This window comes from Chiroxiphia lanceolata, chromosome 18 (assembly GCF_009829145.1).
Source record: "Chiroxiphia lanceolata isolate bChiLan1 chromosome 18, bChiLan1.pri, whole genome shotgun sequence".
Lineage (NCBI taxonomy): Eukaryota > Metazoa > Chordata > Aves > Passeriformes > Pipridae > Chiroxiphia > Chiroxiphia lanceolata.
The window spans coordinates 3,821,110-3,847,321 of record NC_045654.1 but is presented as its reverse complement, the minus strand read 5'-3'; the positions used below and the strand labels follow the sequence as shown (position 1 = coordinate 3,847,321).

General features: G+C 54.9%; 1 protein-coding gene across 4 annotated transcripts in view; it reads right to left on the bottom strand.

Moving 5' to 3' along the window:
* Nucleotides 1-21,312, bottom strand: part of SRRM4 (serine/arginine repetitive matrix 4) — a 48,626-nt gene extending 27,314 nt beyond the window's left edge. For all 4 annotated transcript variants that reach the window (XM_032705809.1, XM_032705810.1, XM_032705811.1 and 1 more), the window contains exons 1-2: nucleotides 21,108-21,312; nucleotides 1,009-1,152 (exon numbers count right to left, since the gene is read on the bottom strand). In XM_032705809.1, the coding sequence (XP_032561700.1) occupies nucleotides 1,009-1,152; nucleotides 21,108-21,238 (275 nt within the window). In that variant the 5' untranslated portion in view covers nucleotides 21,239-21,312. The remainder of the gene's footprint in view (nucleotides 1-1,008; nucleotides 1,153-21,107) is intronic.
* Between the last annotated feature and the right edge of the window lie 4,900 nt (nucleotides 21,313-26,212).

Below are 26,212 nucleotides of genomic sequence, written 5' to 3'. Positions count from 1 at the left end.
CAGTGGGTCTCCTGTCTGCATTGAGGTAGAAGTCATGCATTTCCCAGGAACTCTCACTGTCACTAAGCTCAGACACCTGCCCAGAGACACCCCAGGGTTGTGCTAGATCAGGGACCTGAGCACTGCTAACAGACCCTCCATTCTCAGGATGCTCAAGTCCAGCTCCCACGTGCTTTCTCCTAGCACAGTTTTGGGCTCCCCAGCACTCAGGTCTGGGTGCCCCTCAGCCCTTTCACCCAGGGGTACAGCTGGACCACAGCCAAGGGAAAGCAGGGAAGAATCTCTGACCCTTTGGCCACAGGCAGTTTCTGCAGAGCCCTTCTCCCTCTCCCAAGAGAAAAATCTCTCTTTGATGTGGAAGCTTTCTCCCATGTGCTGATCTGACTTTAATTGTTTCTCCGTGATTATAATCAAAGTCTAATTAAAAATGTGCTTCAGATTATTGTTCCACTTAGCCTGAAATCTGAAGATATGAAATGTGCTTTCTTGCTCTTTCTTTGCAGCATCTTTAACCAAACAGAGAGGCTTTAATCCCAGAGATAGTTTAGCAGGCAGGGCTCAGAGACCCCAGATGCTTCGCTTACAATGTTCCATTCATTTTTCTCCTCTCAAGTGATCAGGGATGAACAACAAGCTGATAATGAAGCTGTGTCCTAATGAAGCCAATGCTGCTGGTCTGATCTAGGCCGGGGGAGAGGGGAATTGCTGAGGGTGGTTCTCAGCAGACCTGGTAGTGCAGAGGCGTGCTGGCAGGTTGCCTGTCTTCCAGAGTGATACTTGGAAGGAGGCTGTAAGAGCTAGCCCTGGAGTAGAAGTGAACTGCAGGTTTCTCCCTGCCAGCATGCACTGGGATTTCATACAATCACATGCATCTGTTGTACACTCACAGAGTCATTTAAGCCATCCCCAGCTCTCACAGACCCCAGAGGGGCTGGATAAACAGCCACAGACGCCTCCCCTGCCACCCCTCGGCTTTGAGGTGATGCCATTCACAGCCCTGGCTCTTACCTGCGTGACCTGTGGTGCCTGTGGTCTCGTCTCTCCCTCCCTTTGACACAGCCATTGGTGGTGGAGGTCTCCCTGACCACGCAGCTGCTCAGCTTTTCAGGACGTCTGTCCTCCGCAGGGTACGGCAGGCAGCCGAGTGTCCCACTGCCAGAGCAAGAGGAGAGAAAGAGAGCCATCAAGAACTGTCCCTTCAGCTGGGGTCACTGGCTGAGGGTTTCCTATGTGCTGGAGAATCTCCTTTCCTTTCCACAGGTAGGACCTGTGCTGCTGTGAAGGAGAGATGCAGGTTGCTCTTAGTGTTCAGCCCTGAAATTCTCCTACAAGGCTCCAACAAAATTCCCCATTTTCAGTCAAAGCTGCACCCCAGGCTTGCTGTACTCAGCACTCAGAGGTTCCATGAGTGTCATGCAGCCAGAGAGCAGCTGGACAGCTCCAGACTGTCCAGATCCAATCCAGTGGAGAAGGGAGAATGGGAGCTAGTCAGGACATCTTCTCCTGAATCCTGGGTTTTAGATCACCAGCTCTGCCAAGACAGGACAGGCCTTGCACTCTGATAGAAAAAAACCCTTTTGCATTTCAAATGCAATTTACCAAACCTGTTACTGCCCTAATAATACCTTGCCACACATCTTCATCCTTCCCTGGAAGCAAACTTTTGGCAGTCAAGGAGCAGCCCTTTTCCCAGCTCCTACAAATAGGGTGCTGGGCCAGTGAACACACCTGTTGCTGCTGAAAGCCCAACCTGGAGAACCTGGGGCAGCCCAGCAGAGCTAAGGGGAATCACCTGGGTCAGGTCAGTGCCTGCAAGAGCCCCGGGAAGACCACGGGAGCCGGTGAAGAGCAGAGCCACTGAGTGAACAGTCTTTAAGAAACACCAGGGCTTGTGCAAGCTGAAATGAAGCAAATAAGCCAAATGGAGAAAACAAACTCAAACGAGCCTGGGTGCAGACACTGGGGATGGAAGTAAATAGGTTTCCAGGTCCTGCAGATGTTTATTTCAAAGAATGGAAAGATTAATGAAAAGCCATAAGCTGTACCCAGCAGGGGTGCTAAGAACACTGGGGGTTTGATGTCATCCAGAGTATTATTTGAATAGATAAAACAAGTATTGGCATGTCCAGGCTCAGCCTGACTGTGGGTTGGTATCCAGGGTGGGTTGAGTTCAGCTGGCACTGAAAGTGTCCCCGTTTCTTCCCATTACCATTCTGGAGCCAATCCCAGCACTGGGTTTGGAGTTTAGCCATCCATGCCCAGGTCAGCTCTGAAAGGTGCCACTGCTGTGTCTGCCACCCAACCTTCCTCATCCCTTTGGAAAGCAGTACAACTATGCCCCCAGGCCACATGGACCCCACCAGAGAAGGGGAAGGCTGGGATGTCCCCCTGCCAGCCCTACAGTCATAGTGGAACATACTTTGGGCTGCAGAGACCACCACAGCCATCACATGTGGGCCCCCTGTGGGGCCAGGGCTGCACATCCTGGGGGTTGAATGGGGCCCAGAGGGTGGTTAAAGAGCAATGTGATGTTAAAAAAGCCCCAGTTAGGTATGAATAGAGTCTTGCACATCCCATGGAACATCGTCCTGCCTGCCTCAGCCATGAGCAACACGTTTTGGGGCTGGAGTTGGCACAGGGGCACCTGCAGAAGGTGTCTCCACCTGTTGTCTCTCTCAACGAGCTCCCACTTTTACTAATAGCGGATTCCTTCTTGGAGCCCATTTTGTAATGCCTGAACATTTAAGGATGTGCACAGCCAAATACAAGGAACAGGAGTCACTGGGGGGAAGCTGGGTGAAATATTTCTGGCCAAGAACATGCAGGAGGTGATAGCCCCTTTGGCTTTAAAACTCTGTTACTCTGCTTGTAATAAATTCCCCAGTCCCTTCCCAACATCTACATTATTTTTAACCATCCAGGAAGCTACACAGTTAATCGCTGTCTGTGTGCAAGATAATTGGCTTGTGGCCTTTCCCGAACCCCTTTTAAGAACAGGCTCAATCATTAGGATCCATTAAAAACGTCCCCAAATTAATGACCTGTGCAAAGTCTGAGCTGGATCCACTCCAGCAGTGGAGGCAGGAGGGTTCCTCCCTGGGCTGGCAGCAGGCTGAGACACCACTTCCAGGACCTGGGCACGGCAGGCAATGTCCTTCTCACCCCAGCCCCCGCTCCCACTAATGGGATTTCCAGGTCCTGGGGTTAAAACATGTTGGCCTCGAGGCAGTCAAGGACTCCTGTCCTGCAATGTGCCAGGAACCATTTCTTCTGGGCTTGGATGTAATTATTGATGGAAATAATTATTCTCCAATTCCATCAAAGGCTGGCTTCCATTCAACCAAATGTTCTCCTCTGATGGATGCTGAGAGTCCCTAACGCTCTAAACTGGCTGGTAATCCCCTCGTGTTGAGCTCCATAGACGTTGATTGAATATATATATAAAACTGTATTTTTTTCTTATTGTCTTTGGTGTCTTTCATGACTGATACAAAAGTGATGCAGTTTGGTGTGAACGATTACTGTGGCCTCAAAGGAGGGATTATCACACATTCCCTGCTGCTCGTGCCTGCAGCAGGAAAGAAAAGCCCTCTGTGGGTGTTTTGCTGGAGCCGGCCCCAGGAGAGCAGTGAGGATGCTCAGTGTGATGCTGCTGGAAGCACAGAGCTCACTCAGCCCAGAGGATGGACCAGAGCAGGCAGGAAGAAGAGGAGACAAGAAGGATGCCCAGGGTTTGCTCTGCTGGGGGACAATACTGCTCCAGCATCGGAGTGAGCACCACAGCCTTTCTGCCCAACACACGTTACATGTTTTTCCCTAAGGATGCACTCTTGGCCACGGGCAGCCACGCCAGGACAAGGCAGCTGCCCACACATCCCACCTGCCCTCCAAGTCTCTCCATTTCTATTTGGCTATTCAACCACTTGCATTCACTTTTCCTTTATTTCTCCCATGCAGAAATCCAGCCTATCCATCCTGTCCAAAAGCAGCATGCCTGCTCCTGATGGGAGACCTCCCACAGCAGGGCACCTGTGGGCTGCCTGCCACCAGCTCAGTGCAGAACATGCCCTGTGCCACCTCCTGCCAAGGTTGGCTCACCCTGTCCCTTCCTATCTCAGTAGTCTCCGTTCCAGGAGGGGTATTTTGGGCTCATGGCAATTTTTGCCAGGGTTGCAGTGGCTGTAAGGGAAGCAGCAGGCACACAGGGCTCTCACCTCTCCATTAGCCCAAGCCTTTCACTGCTTTTCACAGCCCAGCCAGCCCATCTCCTCATTTTGGTCCCATATATGGGCTCTCCCGTGTTTTCCTTCCCTAGCAGAATGTATAGACAGCAGAGAGAAATGATCTATTACTACTCTAATAGACATGATGCAGGAAAGGTCACTGGTGGGAAAAAAACCAAATATTCTTCATTTGAAGGGGGGTGAAACCATCATAAAACACTATGTACATCTGGAGGAGAAGGAGTGGGTGGTGCCAGCCTGCTGTGAGATGGGGAGGTCCCTGTTTAGTTTTGCAAGATGCCTGAACTGCTTCCCACCAGCCTTTCCTAAAGGCATGTTACATTTCTGAATCCCACTGCCAGCAGTGCCCCACAAAGCCCCATCTCCTGAGGCCACACCATCCTGCCTCACTTCCCTGGGGAAGGGATGTCACCCTCAGTTTGTGGAGGCACCATGGAGGCCAGTTAACCACTGCCCTTCCTGCCCATGGATGGATCCTGGCACCCTCCAGAGAGGATGGGACAAAGACACAAGGCGTTCTCTGCCTCAGGGGGCAGAGCTAACTCACAAATATCTCCATCCCTCCATCCCAGGCCGCCATGCTTCATGCCATGGCCAAGCGCCATCGCATCAGGCCATGAAATGTGGCACTTGGTGACGCAGACTCCTCTGGGAGCTGAGCCCAGTGACACCCGTCCCCTCTGGCCTCCCAGGGACGTGCAGCCAGCGAGGGTTTGGTGTGCACTTGACATCCCTGTGTGCTGACACCCCGGCACTGCCGGGCCGGGCACTGCCCTCCTCTGCCTGCAGGCTCCAGTGTCCCAGCCCAGCTCCTCTGTCCCAGCCCCACAGCAGTCTCCTGCCACAAAGCTTTTATCAGTCAGCCTTTTCCCCGCAGTAACTCATCTCAAGAGGAGACAGGAGCAGGAAAATTGTCTTGCTAGTGACCTTTCAGCTGCCGGACCCTGGCACCAGGCCATGTCCCCACCCACAGCTGCATTGTCCGTCGCCTCCCCAGGATGGGCTCCAGCAATCCCATCCCCTCTGCCTTTCCCAGCTGCTCTGCAAGCAGCAGTGTAAGCAAACTGGGGCCGAATCATGCTAACCAAGCCCTTTTTTTTCCCCATCCTTTATTTTCCTTTGCACACACAGCTGGGTCAGGTGCTGGATGCACCCGGCTGCAAACACAAGCACTTCAGAGGCCCCGAACACTGACTGCACTTGGCAGGCCTGCACTGACAGCAATTCCAAGCTCAGGGCAGAGGATCTTGGAAAACCAGTATAGAAACTTTAATACCTTCCCCGCTTCAGCCCTGAGCGGCTCCAAGTTCCCATCTTCTCTATAGCCCCCAGTGAAAAGGCAGGAGCAGCTCGAGCCAACCAGAGCCCCGAAACAAAAAAAGGTTAAAGCATCTCTGATGAGCCTAATAGCTGTGAATGTTTAACTGGCATTAAATGATGATGGATGGATGCCTGGCCTGGGAACTGGGAACATCAGCCTGTGGAAGGACACAGGCATCCTGAGGGTAAGCAGGAGAAACCCGTGCACCCACAGCCGCTCGCACCAGGGATGCTCTCACCAGTTCTCCTGAGTAACATGCGAAAAGTGCGCAGACAGGTGATGGAATACCTCATTTTTCCTCTCCTTTCCTCACTTGGAGGTTTTAGCTGTGCAGGAGAGGGCAGGTGGTAGGTCAGGATCCCTGCTTTCCCACACCCCCATGGCTCTCTGCCATGGCCACATCCTATGTGCTTCTGCCCCAGGCTTCAGTGAGGGTGGTCTGAGCTGCTCAAATAATTTCTAAAACCCACCCCTGGGGCTGAGAAGCCTTTTGGCGCTGGCAAAATGACCCTTTGATTTTCTCTCTTGGCCTCCAGCTTTGCTCATCTGATTGAAAAAGAAAACAGTCAAACTGTTCCCTTGTCCCTGGAAAGGGAGGGGACAGAAAAAGAGTGTTGTAAAGATATCTCACAGAAAAAACTCCAGCAGATGTGTTTATGTAAAGCTCTCTAAAATACGCACTAAAAATACCTCTTCAAAATTAGGAGAAGGGGAATATTGTAAGTGCTTCCCACAAGCACACACACACACAAACACCCCATGGCAGGTTCTTTCCCCACCTCATTCAACCCGTTATTATTAGTGCACCAGGAGCCCTGCAGTTTGTTATTGAAAATTATAATAGCAAATCACCGAGATATTTTCCTTGATTACACAGACTCCAAGCCAGTTCAATTTTAATCTTCTCTCCGCTATTTTTTTTTCTGTGCATCAGCAGAGGCACCAGCTGCAGAAAAGCACGTGGTTTTCTTGAGGCAGTTTAAACACAGAAGAGAAATACAATTCTGTAATATACATTTTTCATCGAATTTTTGCCAGTCGTGACTCGCCTCCCCCTCCTGCTCCTGGGAACCCTGTGTCCTGCTGCAAGCCTGTATGTAGCAGCGGCTCCTTTTCCTTCTGGGACTCCAGGAAGGTTTAACAATTGCTCCTGGCACATCCCGGGCCAAAAAAGCAGCTTGGCTCTTTATTTTCCAGCAGTTGATTTACTATGCGTGGTTAGATCAGAACAGAGGAGCTTCCCTGCTGGAAGAGGCCCCGGTAGCGGCACAGAACCAGTGCCAGATGCTCTGGGGGATTCTGTGAGGCTGCAGCCCACGGGGAGGGCTCTGTCCTGGGCACCAGCTGGCAGTGGCAGAGGCTCACAGGATGGATGGCCCTGGCAGAGGGAAAAACTCCACAGGGGAAAGCAGTGCCTCCATGGACCATCCTTAGGCAGGGTCAGGCACGAGGGCAAGCACAGCCTCTCCCTGCTCCCCACGGCTGGATCTCCTCCTCCCCAGGGGCACCAAGACCCCCCTTCCCTGTCCCACTTCCTTCCTGAGCACCTGGTCACCTTGCAGGGCTTGGAGTCACTTCTCCTCGCTGCCAGCAATCCAGGATGGCTCTGCTGTCTGCCTGCCAGCAACTGCAGAGACAAACCCGAGGAATATGGCACATGGGCACGTCGTTTCTAAAGGAAACCTGGACTGCTGCCCCATCTCAATGGTTTCTATGGCATCTTGTGCCTCCCACGCTGCCGGCTCGGAGGTCCCTGCGGAGCTTCCTGCCCGTCAGCACCTGCACACTGCCGAGCCAGGCTTGCTCTCAGGGGGACAATCCTGTGCCTTTCCTGTCCTCAAATCCTCCTCCTTAGACAAATACCCTGCGGGTTCCCATGTCTGTGTAGGAGCCAGTTTTACTCTCACTCAGGAAATAGGAAAGGAGGAGCCTTGGCTGTCACAGGTGCCTGCAAATGTAGACAGAAGTGCCGACATCGCCATGCTGCCCCATGACACAGCAATCCTGCACATCCCTGATCCATGTTTTGGGGGACTCCAGGCTCCTGAGTGACCGAGGAAGTGGTGTGAGGAGGGACTGGGGCTGAGAGCTTATGCTAAGACCTGCCATAGCCTCATGGCCGCTCTCCTCCTGGCAGGCCACAAACAGCACTCCCAGACCCCGTCCCTGCCATTGTCCCCAGGCAGCCTCAGAAAGCCATGGGGGCAACTGCTCCTGGGTGAAGGGGACGAGAGCTGATGGCCAGGCATGGGGGCAACCTGAAGCAGCCCTTGCAGAGCTTGTGATTAGGAAAAGTCTGGATCTGAGCTCAAATTTCTAATTAAACTCTCTCCCACAAGCACTGCAGGGCAAAACCACACTGGATGAAGGTCAGGACCATGGGCTGAGAGGGAGGGAACCCAGTGGCTGTGGTTGGGCACTTCCCAACACGACACTGGGAGCCAGAAGCTGAGGAGCATCAGAAGATGATGCTTAACATTTTAGGAAGGGTTTAAAAAAAAAAATGAACTGAAGGACATCCTAGAAAAGAAGCCCTTTGGCACTATCTGCAATGTGGTCAGGCTAGAGGGCACCTTCACACCCAAGAGCTGCACAGTGCCAGACCCTGTTCCAGGGACCATCAGATGCACCCATTCCCTCCTTTGTCCAAAACCCTTGCTATCTGGCATGGCAAACAGCAGTGAAATAGTGTATTTGCCAATAACAGCTCGTTAAATTTTAATCAAATAGGGAATTGTGAGCACACATTTACCAGGAGCTCCTGGGAGCACTGAGAGATCACTTTAAAAATGAATTAGTAATAAGGCACGTTGGAAGCAGCAAGGAGAAGACGGCTGGAGAAGATCCACTTGGAGCAGAAATGCTGCCTTTGCCACTCACATAAAGCTTTTTCCTCCTTACTTCTTTTGAATTACCACTGGAAGAAGAGGGGAAAACATACCGGAAGTCCCAACACTGGATAACTCCAAAAAACCATCCTGTTTATGCAACTGCAGCCTGGCTGTGGAGCTGCCCTGGGAATGACTCTGGTTGACTGCTGCCCACCCCATCCCTCCATCCATCCGTCCATCCAGGGTGGGGACAGGGACACTCAGGTCACTGCAAGCCATTAATAAACCACCCACTGACTCACTCAGGGGGTCCCATGTGTCCTGTCCCATGTGTGCTGGGACACAGTCATGGTGTCACCTAGTGAACAGCAATCCCAAGGGCTCAGCTTGAAATAACTCCAACATTAAAAAAATGCTCAGACCCCCCAGGGCAGACCCACGGGTGCATCTGAACGGGTGTCCCAGCATGGGTGTTCAGTGGCATCACCTGAGCAAGCTCTGGCACAGGAGGGGTCCCTGGAAATCCTCCCATTTGGGGCTTATCTCCTGAACTTCCATCCCCCCACGGTGCCCAGGGCTGCACTGCCGGGGCCACGCGGGGCCAGGAGGGTTCAGTGACACTGCAAGAAGCAGATGTTCCCGTGGGGGGAAGCGTGGGCAGCAATTAGCTCCCGTGGAAAGGAATTAAGCGACGGATTTCTGCTGCTGAGAGATGAGCCTGCAATGTCCCCAGCCCAGGAAGGAAGGTGGCAAGTGGGATTTAACACCCACACTGGGGGGTTTTTTGTGGCCAGAAGGGCTCTTTGCCTCCCTGTCTCACAACTGCTATGTCAGCTGAGCTGGGAAGCTCACAAATTGCTGCTTTAGATGGGAGGGTTTGGTTTGACTCCAATCCTCCTTCCCTGTAACACCCCCTGGTCCTGTTGCAAACACCTCAGTGGTTGTGCCACCTACGCAGGAAGGACTGGTGAGGAGGTTTTCAGTTAAGGAGAGTTTCTGGGAGGGAAAACAGAAACCTTTCCGCTCCTGCTCTGCTCCAAGGAGGGAGGGGCTGGTACGGTTGTGCCATCCCTGCCACGTGGCAGTCATTGGAGTGATCAGTGCTGCACCACCCAGGGCTCCGTGGGGGTCAGAGCCTGAAACAAACCTCCTCCTCTGCTCCCAAGTCTTGTCCCCAGCCATCCACACCATTCTGCGACTGTGAATATTGTTTGAAATCATCCCAAAAAAGAAAGGAAGGGATATTTTTTGGCTTGCTGTTTCCTAGGGGGAATGTTTGGAAGAGGCAGGTGGGTCCCCATGGCAGACCCTGCCAGGAAGGGCTGCAGAGGATCATTTCAGTTTTCATCCCATCCATCTTTAATTGGCTGTAATAATAATTTTATTGCTTGCTGGGATTTGTGAGGCTGAACTAATATTTGTAAAATGCTTTGCTATCCTCAGCTGAAAGGCAATCCAGAGTGGCAAAACCCCGGTGTTATTCACATTTGGATAATCCGGAATTATTCATAAACAAAATCAAGATTATGCAAATATATTCATTAGTTCTCAGAATACCTCCAGGAAAATAGAGGAATTAGTTTTGTTAACAATTATGTATTATGTAAGTGTGTGTCTAAGCACGCACAGACCCCGCGCTGGGACGCGTTCGCCTGGGACTCATCCTGGGATCTCAGAGCGCTGGAGAACAAGGGCTTGGCCTGTGTAAAGCAACCACCTTAATTTTGGGATATCCCGATGCCCCACATCGAGTGACAGCTCACACCACAGACCCCTGTGCTCCCCCAGGGTCCCACTGGCTGTTCTTCAGCCAAAAGAGCAGAGACACCCCCAGTGTCCCCTCTGCACCCAGCACAGACAGCCCACACATGAGCACTGTCACCTTTTCCTACCCAAAACAGCCTTTCCTACCCAAATGAGGAATTTTGTGGTACATGCAGGGCCAGGCAGCTGCAGAAGTGGGATCTGGATGCAGCCCCCTCACTCAGGACCTGTCCTTTATGCCCAGCACAAGCCCTTGCATGATGCCAGCTTGTGCCCAGCCCGGCTTTCTGCAGTGTGTGACCGTCTATTTGGGATGTGCTGGGAAACAGGAGATAAAGGTGCATTGAAAATACCGCATGGTTTAATTAATGCCACATGCCTTTCACTCTATAGGTTGTGTGGATGGTTAATTATTTTTATAAAGAAAATAATTAGTCCCAATCAAGGCAGAAGCTCTCCAGAATTACAGCTCATTAACCGCTCTCACATTTTTCTGTTCTATAAAAAGTCATGTGGTGCTGATGAAGATTATAGACCCTTGGAATCAGCATTAAATACAAATTCAGACAGTGTTACCATCCTATTACCATCAACTGCATCGACTTGGCTTCTGTAATTGCAGCTGGAGATGAAGGGCAGGGATTTCTGCTCCACACAATCTCTGGAAACAAGCACTTTGCCCATTAGTTTGCCAGAAACAATGTGACACCAAGCCCTGACTTGGCTAAGCACATCCCCCAGGAGATGACAGCCACCAAGGAGAAAGGGGAAAGCTTTGCAGGGGATGGGAAGATGAGGGGTGCTCAGGGTTGGTTCAGCTCCACCTGGCAGGAGAGGCTGCTCCTGCCCAGAGCAGCGGGGACCATGCAGGCCCAGTGCTCATCTAAATTAGGAAGGTGAACCAGATAACGATGCTGAAATCTGTCCTATGGGCTGGGGTGGCAAAGCCACCAGTCCAGTGAATGGAAAGAGCCGGGAGATGCAGAGGGGGTGAAGAACAACCTTTAAGCAGTGGAATCATCCTCATGGGACATGGGGAAAATATGACATGGCTGGATGCTCTTGTCAGGGATGGGGGAGCATCCGCAAGCATCTCCCTCTGGACCGTGCTGGTCCAGGCTCTGTGCCGGGTCCAGCTCTATTGAACGTCGCAGAGACCTCGCTCAAAGCCTAATTGAAAGAAATCACAGCACATTAAAGGGAGCTCAGGTCAGATCAATACCAATGTGGTGGGGAGGGCGAATGGGGGGAGCAGAGCAGTGGCTGTGTCCCAGCACCAGCTCAGGCTGTGACTGTGGGCTCCACTGCCTGCTTTTCCTCCATGGAAAGGCAGGGTGAGACTCCCCGCTCCATGTAGGACAAACCTGGCAGCAGTGCAGGGCCAGGGTTGGCAGTGGCAGCTGGAGGCAGGGAGGGGGGCAGGGGAGCCACGGGTCCTCAGGATCCTGCTTTTCAGTTTCCATTAATCAGGGATGGATGTGCCTTGGGTGGCATTCGAAGCCCAGAGAGCCGGCAGGCAGCTCTTGGCCCACAAGCCTCCACCACAAAATTAACCCACCCGTCCCCACAGCACAGCTCCCATGCCAAGAGCCCTTGAGCATCCCAGCCCTCTTGGAGAGATGGGGATGAGGAACCTGGGGCTGCGGGTGGAAAAAACACTTGTGGGGAGCTCTGAAGGCAATGGGGTAGTAACTACTGCCACAAGGCAGAAAACAGTGGGAGCCAAACCTGCCACTGGCATGTGCTGCCAGTGTTGTGCCTTTAGCTCTGTCCATGCAGGTGCTGGGATGCTCCACACTCACAGCAAGGGCAGGGACAGGGACAGCGACCTGGCCACCAGGCACAGCCACATGGCCCCAGCACATCCCATGACAGGCACGTGCCTGAAGCACAAAACAGCTGCATCTGCCAGTCTGGACTCTTCAAAAGATCCCAAATCCCTCCAAAAGATACAAAGGACATCCTTCGCCTTCACTGGCTCCTGAACCACATGTGGGAAATGTTCAGGAAAACACAAGGACTTAGTCCAAAACTGTGCCAACAACCTCTCCAGCAATCAGACAGAACAGGCAACTGAGTCCCTGCATTCAGGGGTGTCCTGGGATCCTGGGGGGGGTGCAGCCAGTATATCATGTGTCCTGCAGAGTTCAGCCCGCACAGTGACCCCTCAAGGCTGCCAAGGTGCAAGGACATGGCCAGAGGAGCTCACCAGGAGATCAAGCTCATCCTCCATTATGAGACACAGGGTACAGCCAGGCCCACGGCCCATGGGCTCCAGCGCTCCCCGGCAAGTCAGGCTGCAAATGCCCCTTGCAGGGATGAACCAGCAGCTCTCTTTGTTCCTCCTCTGCTGGTGGTGCCCACCCAGCCCCCTGCACCTCCCTCTCCCGGCACGTGTTATCCGCCTGCCTCTCCACTCTGGAGGCCCCGCACCATCGCCCTTTAACCCGGTCAACGCGTGGCTGATGGGCACACAAAGGCAGGGATGGGGCAGACAAAGGCAGGGATGGGGTGGGTGGTGACAGATAACCACAGACCCTGTCTAACACACAAGGAAGGGCAGGCGACACGTGGGCACAGGAGGTCTTGGAGTTTTCCGGCGATTTAAAACCTCATCCCTTGGAAGAAGCAGTGCTGACCTCGCTTGTCTTGTTTCTCCCCATCATAACAAACCTGGCTGGGCTCTGAGCAGAGCAGGGGGATTTGAAGAAGGCAAACGTTTGGTAGGCAATAGGTTCCCCGAGTTAAAACACCAGCCTCAGGGGTAGATCTGCCGAAATCCCAAACTGCCTCCCACCCCCACTATGCCACAGCCATGTCCAGGCCCACTCTGGTAGAGCAGGAATGCTTCGCTGGCTGCAGCCGATGGAGCCGTGGAGAATAAGCTAAGATATATTTACATGCTATTATAGATTGGTGTTACACTTGCACAGCTTTGGTGGGCAGGGGGGGTTGTACGGCAGCTCCAGCTGACCCACAGATTAATGCAGCAGGAGCTCTTTAACTGTGAAATCTCTCTTAATGCAAAAATATTTCTCTTGCTGGGCAGTGGTTAATTCTTCATCCTGACAGTAATGTAGCTAAAATCCCAGCCTCCTACCCCACTCTGTTCTAGTCACCCTTGAACACACGCAGGCTCAGAGATAAATTCACTACAACCAGCTCGTTGCCAAAGTCCCATCAAATTCCAGCAGGATGATGCGCTGCTGGAATTTGGTGTTACCAGCACAGAAAACCTGTTTTTTTGTCACTGCCTATGGGTCTGAGAGCATTTTCAGCCACCTGCATGCAAGGTGGGCACCTCACCCCAGCCCTGTGGCCCAGCAGCACAAAGGCTCTTGCAGCCCATACCAGCATGTCACAGCCTACCCTGCCCCAGGGAGGAGAGAGCAGAGCAGCCCCACAGGCAGCAGGCCCTTCCCACAGTGTCCCCTCTGCCCACCTAGGCACCCACTCAGGGGTGAATGAGATGTCTGGGGTAAGGCAGCAGCTGCTTCTTCTTCCATATGTCCCCGAGACATAAATTAAACATGAAGTGTTAAACGGGTCATTGGTGGAGCTGCCTCCAGACCAGGGACTCATTTCAGCCTGCCTGAAACACCAGTACAGTTTTTAATAGAGTTTTTTTTCCTCGCTTGTATTATTTTTTATAAGCCCTTCCTGCAGTCCCCGCTGCGCTGGCAGGGAAAGTGTTCCCGCCGCGTGCGAAAAAACCTGCTATTTTTAAACTCCCAGTGTTTGTCAGCGCTTTTGGCTCGAGTGGCTGACAGAGAAACCAGTTTTGCAGCACCCGGTGTCCCGCAGAGGGTTCTGTGGCCTTTGCCAGGTGATGGTGGCAGCAAGACATGGGCACTGCCAGCAGCGTTGGTCCATCCCCCTGGCATGTGCCAGATCTGCACCACAGCAAAGGCCTGGTAGGGATGTTGTGCCATTGGGATCCACTGCTCCTGCCAGATTTCAGGCACCACGACCTCTGTGCCTTTGCCCACACCTATAAAATCTTTAAGCAAGGCTGCAAAGGCAAACTGGCTCCCGGAATTTGGCTTTTGTCCCTGCCCTTTGCTGGGAATGCCAAAGGGCTCCGATCCAGGCATCGAACACAGCCCTGTTTTCCAGCTGATGGCACCACCAGGGATTGGGGCCATAGGAGGATCAAGGGGGATGGGAGCAGTGTGTGGGTCTCCATGGGGCAGGGAAGAACTGTGGGTCTCAGCAGACCCACACTCTCCTAACAGCAAAGAGCTCCCAGGGGCTCACACCAGACATGAGACTGTAGCAAATCCCTGGCACCCCCTGCAGCCAAAACAGGTGGGATTTGCTGGCCTGGGTCAGGCTTTGCTGGGATGAAGAGGTTTCAGAGCCCGCAGGGAGAAAAGGAGGAAAAAAAAAAAAAGAGAGAAAAGGAAAGGGTGATCATGCACGAAATTATTTCATTTCAGTGACGCAGGGTTTGCATTTGATAAGTTCATCTTATAGAAAAATGAGCGTATAGAAAGGTGCAGCTGCCAGACATGGAGGTGTGGGAAGGGGTTGGAATGGGTCTGAGCAGAGACGCACTCAGCTCCAGCCATGACCTGCTGGAAGGAGAAATCTCCCAAGCCCAGGGACCCAAAGGGACAGTGGGGACCCCTCCACACACACAGAGTGGGGTCTGCAGAGGCCCTTTCTGGGGACAAGCCACAGCAGGACAGGCTGCTCTGGATGGTGGGGGCAGGACGGTGACAGCAAGGAGACAAGAGCAGCCACAGGACCCAGCGCTGGGCAGAGGCTTCTTAGCAATCCCTGTCATCAAGGTCATCACTGCTATTTATTATTTAGGGCCCCACAGCCCTAAATATTCATTAGCTGGATGTCGTGGGAGGGGTGTGAACGCGTGTGCAGGGTTCAAGTGTCCTGCTCTCTGGCCTCTCCAGGGATGGGAGACAAGGAGGGATGGGGGCTGGCTGGATGCAGTGTTGCTATGGGGGCATCTGCCAACTCTCCCTGAGCCAGGCAGAGAAGACCCCAGCCCTGTAAGACCCTAAACTGCTACATTCTGCCCTGGTTCTCCACACTTCAGTACATCCATGAAACAGCCTCACTCAAGTGCTGGGATGGTGCTGAGCTGGGGGGAGACCCCATGGCCAGCACAGCCCCCCAAAGTGCCAGACCCCACCAGTGCTGCACTCACAAACCCACACCTCTGGCATCTGCAGACGAGGGGCTGCCTGGCAGCCAGGGCAGTGTCTGCAGTGGCTTTGTTCAAGGATGAAATCAAATATTTCTACAAAATGATCCTCCAGCCAGCCAGCGGAGTTTCCCCCCTTTTGCTTCCTTCCACCTGATTTCATCCCTCATCTGAAGAGATCAGATACGGTGCTTCCCCTGGCACATCACGGGCACTGCAGGCCCCAGACTCCCCCCTGCTCAGAGATGGGGCAGCAGCAAGTCCCAGATTCAGGGAGAGCCTCACCCCGTGTTTCCCCACCAGGTGCTGTGGACCTTCACCCTCAGCAGCTGGGCCAGGTTGTACCCGTGTTCTTTTGGTGACCATGGGAACTGAAGCCCCAGAGCAGAGCTCACCAGAGCTCTCAAATGGACTTTTACATGTCAGAAATGACCTGTTACCAAAACCACTATATTTCCCAGCACCCCTTTGGTTGCCAGTCCCTGCAGTGCTGGTCTGGGGACAACTCTTAGCCTCACGTCCACTTTGGGGAGCTTTTAGTTGAAGGCGACAAAGCCCCACGTGGTCACAGCAGGGGTATGGTGGGGAGAGGCAGCACTTCTGGGAGTACCCCAGTAGCACTAAGAAAGCCCCATCCATGAGCTTGGGGTTCCTACAGGGGCTTCCAGTGGCCTTTTCCCTGAATCCTTAGGTGCTTGTACACCTTCCCACACTGGAGCACAGCACACCTGGCTAAGGCACCCATTGGTGCTGAGCCTGGCTGTGCTGCCTGGCACTCACTGCATCCCACCCAGCCCTGGCAGGAACCTCCATCCCCTTGTCCCTCACAGAGGTGGGGACAGAGGTGTCCCTCACCCCACCAGGGAGGCCAGCAGGGACACGGTGCCCAGCACCAGTCCAGTGGAGAGGCAGATGGACAGGGCCGGGGGAAGGAGGAGGAGGATGAAGGCTCTGCGAGCAGCAGGGAGGGAATCCTGCGGGCATCCCCTGCTCTTCCCCTCACTCAGCTGCCCGTAGCCTCCCAGCAGCTCCCGAGCTGCCTAATTAGCTCTCCCCGCTCCCATCGCCGTCCAGCTGGAGCCGGAGGGCAGGGGCAGACAAAAGCCTCCCTTTTGACAGCCCCTCCAAGGAAGGGGCTTTTCTTCTCCCCCTGCGCTTTTCTTTTCAAGCCCCTCTCCCCCCTCTTGGGCCGGGGCCACGGGCTCATTAGCACTCGGGCTCGTTGGGAGCGGAGGGAGCAGATGGCAGCCAGGCGGCTGGCGCGGCCGGCACCGCCGCCGCCTCTTCCCGCGGAACAGATGCCCGACCAACAAGGGGGAGGATTAGCGGGAGTGGGGGACCATCCGCACAGCAGGGCTGCCAGCGGGGCTTCCTCCCCAGCGGCACACCCCGCATCGATACCCGAGGGCTGCCAACCCGCTGGGGACGAGCTGGGGATCGGGGCCACCTGAAGGTGGCTGGGAAGCCAGAGGCTGGGATGGTGAAAAGTCACTGCAAAGGCCACACGAGAATGGCAGATGCCTTCTGCCCTCGCTGGGGTACTGTGTCCCCTGGCACCGCAGTGTCATGACTGCTCCCACCCCGTCCCAGTGCAGCCAGGGAGGACATGTCACCCTTGTCCCAGCAGGTTTGCAGCAGCAGCAGCAGCAGCAGCACCCAGACCTGTCTCCGAGATCACCTTCAATGGCAAACCAGGTGGTGAAACTGGACTTAATCCCACTCCAGCAACACATCCCTCCCTCCCCCTCCGTGCATGGTGCATCCCGGGGGATTAAGGGTTAAAGCACAAATCCCCTGCACTGCCCTGGTGTGACCCACTTAGACCATCTGGCAGGGAGGGAGGCAGGAGCCTCCTTTCCCCCAGCACTGCCAGAGCTCACCCAGCATCACTGGCTGCCCCGGGAACAAACACCAGCACCCACAGCTCCCAGCTCCAGCACTGCCCTCAAAGTAGATTTTGGATGAGTTTGGGGGGACAGGGCAGCTCATACCACACTACAATGGCTGGTGGAGTGGGAGCAGGGAAGGCAAACACCCCCAAAAGAATCCCGCAAGCCCCCAGACTGCCATCACCTCTGGGTCCCAAGGATACCCTGAGGCATCTCCCACCTGGCTGTCCTCAGGTTCCTGGCACAGGCACTGCTGGAATATGCAGCAGCGCTGGGAGAAGTCAGGCTGCCGAGTGGGATGGAGCTCGCAGCCGCTGTGCTGTGGCAGAGGTCATGGCCAGGGAAGAGATGCAGCCAAAAGCTCAGCCAAGAGGGAGGAAAGGGGATCCTGGGGATGGGGCTAGAGTGTGGTGGTGACACACATCACCAAAGGCTGGGCAGAGCCACCTTATTGCAGGAGATTTAAAAAGCATTTTCAGGTTCACAAGAGCCAAAGTCCCATCCTTATGGAGCAATGAGAGGGAGTGAGGGCACCCTGGCTCAGCAAGAGGGGCTCAGGGCAGCATAGGTGGTCCCTGTCCCTCACTCCATCTCTACCCAGCATGCTGGGCACACAAACCACCCCTCAAATCCCACACTAGGATTTTGCATATGCTGGAGCAATCTCTTGCAAAGGCAAGTGTGGAGTCAGCCCCAGCCCTGCGCAGCCTCCCCACACCACCTAGTCCCTCACCCCCTCCTGCACAGTGAAGCCTCACCAGACTCTGTGTGGGAAAAGGTTAATTGGAAAAGCCCTTTTCCCCATCACCTCATTTTTTCCTTTCACTCTGCAAACTGGTCAATAATCCATTTACTTTGGCAGAGCCCTGCTCTGGGCACAAAGCTGTGTTGGGGGCCGGATTTCATGCCCCACCCCAGCCCCAGCAGGATGAGGAGGGATGGTGTTAATGTACTCTATTGTTCCAGGATGAACCATGGGTTTAGCAGAGCTTTAACCCCTCAAAGCTCCTAGAGAGCTTGATGGGAATTTCAATGGAAGAAGCTTTATCTCCAGAACCAGCAGGAAGGTGGTGCTGAGGGATGGGGCAAGGGCAAAGCCAGCTGGAAAGAGGGGAAAAAAATCACCTTCTGTCCTGGGAACACCACCGCTGCCCCTCAAGGATGCAGGACTGAGCCCTTAGCCCAGGGCACCCAGCAGGGATGGCTTTGGGCTATGCCCACTGGGGGGATTCCTGGCAGGACCCCCATGCAGCAGCTGAGCCCCTTGGCACTCCACAAGGGCTCAGAGTCAGACAGTAAAACTGATGAGGAGATGGGCAGCCCTGGCCTAGAAACCATGCCAACGTCTCCACCACTGCGGGAAGCGCGGGGCCGGATCCAGGGCAGGGTGTTTTCAGGGGACCAGCTGTCAAGTGTGGGAGAAAACAGGAATCCAGATGGTCATCTTAATTTTTCATTTGGCTAACTGGTCTCCCCACCTCCTCTCTGGTGCGCTCTGCTTGTTGGCACCGCAGTCATTTGCTCTTAAATTAGCCGGGAGTATCGTCAGGGAAGAAAGGCCGATCGGAGCAGTGGCGCAGCAAAACCTTCAGGAAAAACAAACCCAGAGTGGAGCTGGGCACAGAGGCCACTACGAAAGGATCTGCTGCAAGCCATGGGTCTGCTCTCACCATGAATGGGGAGCAGGAGCCTGGCTCTGGATATTGCTGGACTACGAGCCTGTTGCCAGCTTGGGGACATCACTGTGCACCCCGATGGGGACCCGCTGCAAAGCCCCTGGAGGCGTGAACCTGCCCAGACAGCAGCCTCGGGCTCCTAGCAGAGTGGGATGTAAGCCGAGCCAACAGCCCTGATGAGAGGAGCTGGGAACTGCAGTCTCCCTGTCCCCACAGCCCTTGGTGTCAGCCCCCCGAGCAGCAGAGACCCTCTGTGCCTGGGGACAGGGGTGAGCGCAGTACGTGCCCCGTGGGTCCCGGGGAGAGCCCCGCCGGGCTGACCCCGCTGGACACGTGTGGCGAGGGCAGCGGCACAGACGGCCACACCGCAGGGAATAGCCCCGGCCCGCGGCACACGCCGCGAGGAGACAAAAGGCGCCGGGCTCCACTGACACGGGGACCTGGCAGCACCGTGGCCAGCTGTGTGGGGCACACCCCGGCTTGGGGACCCCGTCGTGCAGGGTCTGACAGTGCTGAGGTGCAAACGGCGGGTCCGTTTTATCGCGTGCCGAGAGCTCCTGGCCACTGCATGGACAGTTCCCTTCCTGCCAGAGCCGGCACTGCCAGCAGAACAGAGAGGTACACGCGTTTGGGAACTTTTTAATGGAGCTGCAAACACCCCGGGCTGCCGTGCTCAGCCCCACCGGGATGTCCGTGCAATCTGAACTGCCGTTTAGAGCCGGGCATCATTCCTGGCACCAGGCTGGCTGTATTTCCCCAATACCTTAATTTATTGCTGTATTTCACCTCCAACTGCAAGATACTTAAGCAGCACGGCTCATTCAGGCACCTTCAGGCAGGAGTGTGTGTGTGTGAGCCAGCACCCAGCCTGCCAACAACCCCTTTGGGTGCCGACCATAGCCGATGCGAGGGATGGAGAACAACACTGTGGTTCCTCTCCCTCACAAAGGCTGAAGCCCTGCAAACGCTGCCTGTGTAAACAAGATTTGCTCTTCTCCTTCGGAAGCTTAAGCCATGCCTTTTTCATTTTCCTACCCAGGTTAATGGAAATCAGAGAGACTGAAAAAATTCATGCTCAGCAGCTGGGCTGCAGGGGCAGAAGTGACCCCCATCCCTATTGTTGCTCTCAGCCTCCACTGGCACGGGAAGCATCCGAAACAGCTCTCTCCCCATGAGCTCTTTATTCCCTAGTACAGGCTGAGCCCCTGATACCCAACCCACTGCAGACCAAGCCCTTCTCCTCTACAGATCCATCACCTCCACGGAACTTTGGGTTGTTGCCCACACCAGGTGAACAGCAGCCAGCAGTGTTAAAAACAGACCAAAGAGAGAAGAGAACAAGCAAAAGCCTCCTTTCCTTATAAAAGCAGTGCAAAGAGGGTATTTTTAACCAATATTGAGACAGTCAGCAAAATAAAGCTGGTTTAAATTAGATTGTACATGCTTGTGAGGAAGCCACACGGACCCTTGCCCGTGTGACAGCCCGGCAGAGTGGCTCAGGGGGTACCTGCAGTCCCCCTGCCTTGTTTCATGGGTTTGCTCAGCCTCCAGCAAACATGAGGGGCACCAGCCTCCCTGGAGCAGGAGGACAGGGCAGGCACCAGATGTGCAAAGCCAAGGCTGCTTGGCTGTGGGACCAGGGGGACACCAGCCCCAGAGCTGCCCCGGTCCATGGCAGTGACCAGGCTCCTTGGGCTGCACATCCCTGTGGTGTATCAGCCTCCCCTCCGTGACAAGGCAGGGTCCAGCTGAAGAGGGGCTGTTCCCCATCCCAGGCTTCACCTTCCCTGATGAAGGAGTACTGACACAGAGACAAGACGACCAGCAGGACACACACCCCAGGGCTCTGCTCGGCAGGGATGGAGCTGGCCACACTTTCTGGCTGATGCCCCCCCCACTGTCCTCCCTCCATAGCCCAGCTAGAACTTTCCATACCCTCACTGTGCTCCCTTTGGTGTGCAGCAGTCAGTTCCTGGACTCCAAGCACCACCAAAGTTTCCCAAACCTGCCCTGCTCCGGAGCACAGCAGGGGAAGGGGCTCAGCCAGCCAGCATCCCCTTGCCCCGGGCATGGAGAGGATCCCCCGGGTCGTCCAGCCACTAACTGGCTGGGTAGGGAGACACTCAGAACCCTCCTGATGTTGTGGAGGGGGCTGGAGGTCGAGCAGGACGCGGGGTCCCCCAGAGCCCCCCCTCCCGTGCCCCGCATCCCTTACCTGGGCAGCGGCTTGCGGGCGGTGATACTGGCCACGATGATGCTCTCGGGTCGCGGCATGGCCACGGCTTTAAAGGTGCCTCGCCAGAACTTCTCGAAGAGCTGCTTCTCGCCCTGCTGCACGCCGGCCATGGCCCCCGGGCCCCCCGGCACGGCGGGCCGGCCCCGCCGCTGTCCGCGGTGCTGAGCGCTACATCCCCCGCGCCGCCGGCCCGGCCCCGCTCGGCTCGGCCCGCAGCCCGGCCCGCTGCGGGAAGTGCGGCCCCGGCCGCCCCCGCCTCCCGTTTTGTGCCGGCGGGGCGGGCAGAGGGGCCGGACCCGCCGCCGTCCCCTCCCCGGCACCGCCCCCGCCGCAGCTGCGCCCGGAGCGGCCGCGCCGAGCCCGGCCCGGGGAGGGGAGGGGGCGGCTCCGGGGGACCCGCGGCCCCGCTCGGCAGGGGCTCGCTCCCCGCCGCCACCACGGGCCGCCTCGCTGCTCGCCCCGACCAGGTGGCTCTGGGGGGCTCCCACCCCCGCACAGACCCCAGGACTGTCCTTGTGCCATCCCATCATTACGTTCCCCAGCACGGGAGACACTTCCAGCTCGCTGCTGGCTGGCGGGCACCTCTGCGCTTTGCCCTTTGCGGGGCACAAACCCTCCAGGGCAGAGCAAGTCCCTGTCCCCCCACAGAGGTTACCAATAACCTTTGTGTTTGCCCAGTCCCAGCCAGACACAGGGGAGAGCCTGGAGCCAAGAGCTGGGGGAGAAAGCAGCAGGAGGCCATGGAGACCTCTCTGTCCATACCAGGACCCATATGGGAAAGATTTTGGAAGACAACCCCTTTCTTTCCTCCCTCTCCCCATCCCTTCCCATTTATCTGGAATGGAGCACGCAGCCCTGGGGCTGCGTGGCAGCAGGCTGAGGAATCCCACAGCAGGGTCCCAACCAGCACAGAAAACAATTCCTCACCTTCCAAGGCAGGATTTGACCTGCCGGGACTGGGTGCACGGGAAGGGAAGAAGGGCTGGGGCGGTGCAAGTGCAGTGCTGCGAGATTTTCCTCAGCCCCTGCACCGAGTACAATAAAAACGTCTTTAGGAGAAAATGCTTCTTCTACCAGATGCTTTGAAGCACAAGTAAAAGCTGGTGACCTTGGATGAATGAGACTCTCTCTATTGTGCCTCAGAAACCCGCATGATACGTTTATGTAAGCGGCGGGGGGATAATGGAGCCCGGAACAATAGGCAGTGGGAGCTGGAGAAGAAGGAAAATCACAGGGAAACTTAATCGCTTCTTTGCGATAAACACAAAATTAGCAGAAGGCTTGTTCTGGCAGCGTTGTTTGCTAACTCCTCCTTCCATGCCCCGTTTTGCTTCCTACTCCCAGTGCCAGGGCTCTGTCCCACTGATACCCAGGGTCAGACAGCCCCGAGCTGTGTCCCCACTCAGAATCACAAAGCCAGAGCCTCGGCGGCACACGCTGGACAGCGCCGGCGGGATTTGTGCCGAGAGGCCACGGACGGCTGGAGACGGATCCTGGGAAAGTGGCGGCAGTGGGAGCAGGCACGGATCCAGCAGGGCTTAGAGAAACACTGTCAGCTCTGCCAGACATTGCCTAAAAGCCTGATAGGGAAGGACGACATTCATGCACAGCGGAGAGATGCTCGCTGGGAGGCTGCTCCCCCCAGGAAACTGCCCAAGGGCGACGGCTGGGAAAGGCTGGTTGGGAGCTACAGCTCTGCTCTGGCCCAGGGCACACTGTACCATGGGCAGGAGGTGTCAGAGTGGGGGCCCTCCGGGGACTGTCACGGTCAGGAAAGAGCAGAGGGAGCAGGGGAAAGGGCTTGAGAGGTCTAGATCAGCCACGCTGTGAAAACACGGCTGGGGAGGGCACAGACAGCACCCATGGCAGACACAGCAGGCACCCACCTCCCCAGAACAGCCACCACTGGGCCATTACTCTTCTGCAGCAGTTGGGCAGGGACAGGGACTCCCCACCCAAGCAAATCAAAGCTTGGTTTTCCTGTGGCCCTTCCAGTCATTCCTGTAGCACACAGCCTGTTCATTAGGAACCTCTTTCCCTTCAGAGCACATTAAGCTCACCAAAGAGAGATCAGGTGTGAGCACACACATGCCCTGGTCTCTGATTTGCTGGTGAATGACCTAGTTGTGGGGTGGGGGTCAGGCAGGAGCCTCACTGGCACTGTCAGCCCGAACCCTCCCCTTGTGGCTCATTAACCAAATACCCTACAAGGCATCAGCATCCCCTGGGCTTTGCAAGATGAGTCCAACCACTCCCAGCTGTCACCAGAGTCCTCGTGGCACTCCAGGGCATTTCACCCCTTCCACTGCTCTAATCACCCGAACGTTAACTCACAAATAAAAGGAATAATAAATGTTTGCACTATTAAATTAGCAGCACGGGTGGCGTGTGGGCAGGAGGGAGGCTCCGATCGTTACAAGAGCCCTCTCTCCTGGCGTACCTTGTGGAGACATCAGTGAGCCAATTAAGCAATTGGCTCGGTTAACGGAGGCTCCCAGGAATAGACTTCACTGCTATAGAATAACTGCACTGTAATAAATTGTCTCATAAATAAACAGCCTGAGAAAGCATTACAAGATACCCAGAAAAAGCACTACATCATAAGCAGAAACAATGCTGTTTCTAGTGTGTCTATTAACCCGTGGCATTGCCAGTGGTCCTGCAGGGACCTGTGGGGCTGGTGCCACGGGGGTGGTCACGGCTGCAGCATCCCCAGAGCCCTTGCAGGTGCTGCCCACCCTGTGGGACCACTGTTTGCCAGCAGCACGCAGCTGTGGGTTACCCAACCTGTAGGACTGCCATAAATGCCACCCCGGGTTATTTACAGCCCCAGTGGTAACATGGGTCTCTGCCAGGTTCAAACATTTGCACCCAAATGTGTGCAATAAACTGCAGCAGAGAGAGCGAGTTCTGGGATGGGAACAGGGAAACTGGGAATTGGAGGACAACTGCACAACTTTCTCCAAAGCAAAATGAATAAATAAAATATAAAAGTATAAAATAAAATATAAATAATATAAAAGTATAAAATAAAATATAAATAATACAAAACATAAAAACTCTCTTCCTTAGAGAGCTCTTCTTCTGTTATTTGGGGGGGGAGGGTAGTTTAGTGGCACAAAGGGCTGAGCCTGGGCTTCCCCCTTCTGCATGGGGGTCTGCAAACCAGGCTCTTCCCAAGGCTGCTGGCCCCCAGCCCCCCTTGCTGCACCCAGCTCTGCAGCCCTACAACCACCTTGTTGAAGTTTAGCTCAATGAAGAAGATTTTATTCGTTGATTTTTTTTCCTGCACCCCACAATTAAGCACCCAGGATCCCCTTGCCCCACAAAGCCCCTTTTGGGGTAAAAACCCCATGGAAATGTGAATGGGACCTACTTGGCTCAGGGATAGGTGGGAATGCTCAGGAAACTCCAGCTATCCCTCTTCCTGCTTTATCCTCTGCCACATTTAAAGGGCCCCATCACCTCATCCCCTCCTACACCCAGGCTTTGATTTTGGTGGTATGGAGAGAAGAGAGGGGTCCCTGCTCTGGTGAACACCCACTGTGGGTGTTTGGCTGCTGTTGAGGAGGATGAGCTCAGGGCCAAGGGAAGAAGGGATCAGCAGGATGAAGCTGTGTATGTGCAGGAGGTACCCGAGGAGAGGGAGAGGAGAAAATGTGTTTAACTAGGATTAAATTTTAATCTGTTCCCCCTAGTAGAGAGAAGAAAGCTGGGCTTGTCCTGGAGCTGCACAAATATTTTTCTATAAATGTTGAATTTTATTTTTTTTCTTATTTGGCTTGTATGCACAGGAAGAGCCAGAGCCTGGTTTTGCCCAATCTGCCCCGTTCCCACCTCCACGTGCCATTGGCATGGTACTGCTCTGCCCATTCCCCAGCCAAACAGGTTTACTGCAAATGCAGAAAATCAATAATTATCTCTGGAAGTATTCATTATCATCAAGAGTCAATAAACAAAGGCTGTGAGTGCCCTCTGCTCATGGCACTCCAGAAGCACCTACCAATTATTCCCTTGACTCAGCCAGCCCTGCCTGGCAGGAGGGGGGCCCCTCCACTGCCTGCTGCAACACACTGCCTGCTTCAGCCAGGGAGGAGGAGGAAGAAGGGCTCCTCACTTAAAATAACCTTTGTAACTGAGATGTGAACCTGCAAGGTGATGCACAGCTCCACTTTGGATGCCGTGGCAGATGTGGGTGGCTGCTGAGCCAGTCTGGCCATGGGGTTACCAAGGTGGAGGGGCCAGGAGGTGCTCCAGTGGGGCTGGATCCAAGCTGGTTTTCCCAAGAAAGGTGGCATGGAGTGGGCTGCAGGGTGGGGAAGCAGCAATGGCCATGGGACAATGTGTACCATGTGCCCAGCTGGGAAAAACCCTTGGATGGTGGCAGGTGGCCAAGAGGCCCCATGCTGCCACTGAAGAATCTTCAGCCCAGTAAATGCAATTTTCAGAATCAAAGTGTTGCAAGAGAGAATTCACCATCTTTCTAATGGGAAATATCTGTTTCATGGCTCTTCCCCCACACACACTCAAAGGCTCCCAGTTGTCCCTGCAGCCTGTGCAGCCCTGGGCAGAGCCCAGCACCCAAATTTCCCACTCTATCTGCCCCCATATCCAGGTGCATCCAAGGTCGAGGCACTTGCCAAAAGTCTTTTTTTGTCCTTCCTTTCTCCACTTGTGGAAAAGCCATTTTCACCCACAGGAAACCTGGGAGCACCCACAGCCCTGGGGCAGCTGCAAGGCTGTGCTGGCCCCTGGGGCAACAGGATGCTGGCAGTGACCTCCCTGTCCCTTCCCTCCATCTCCCCACCCCGTGTCTCTCCAGGCAATAAATAAGGGAGAGGCTGGGAAGTGGAGCTGCAGCTTTCCTTGAAGAGCACTGAGGCTGTGGGCACTTGAGTGCATCCACTGCTGACAAGATCATTCATCAGAGCCTGGCTCGAAAGCTTCAGGATACTGGACATGGCATGAGGGGGCTGTGCAGCCCTTGTTGAGGGAGGAGGGAAACCTGCGGAGTTTGGGTGTGAAAAACCACAACAGGAATGGCACCAGTGTGGGATGTCACCCCCAGGATGCCTCACAGTGGA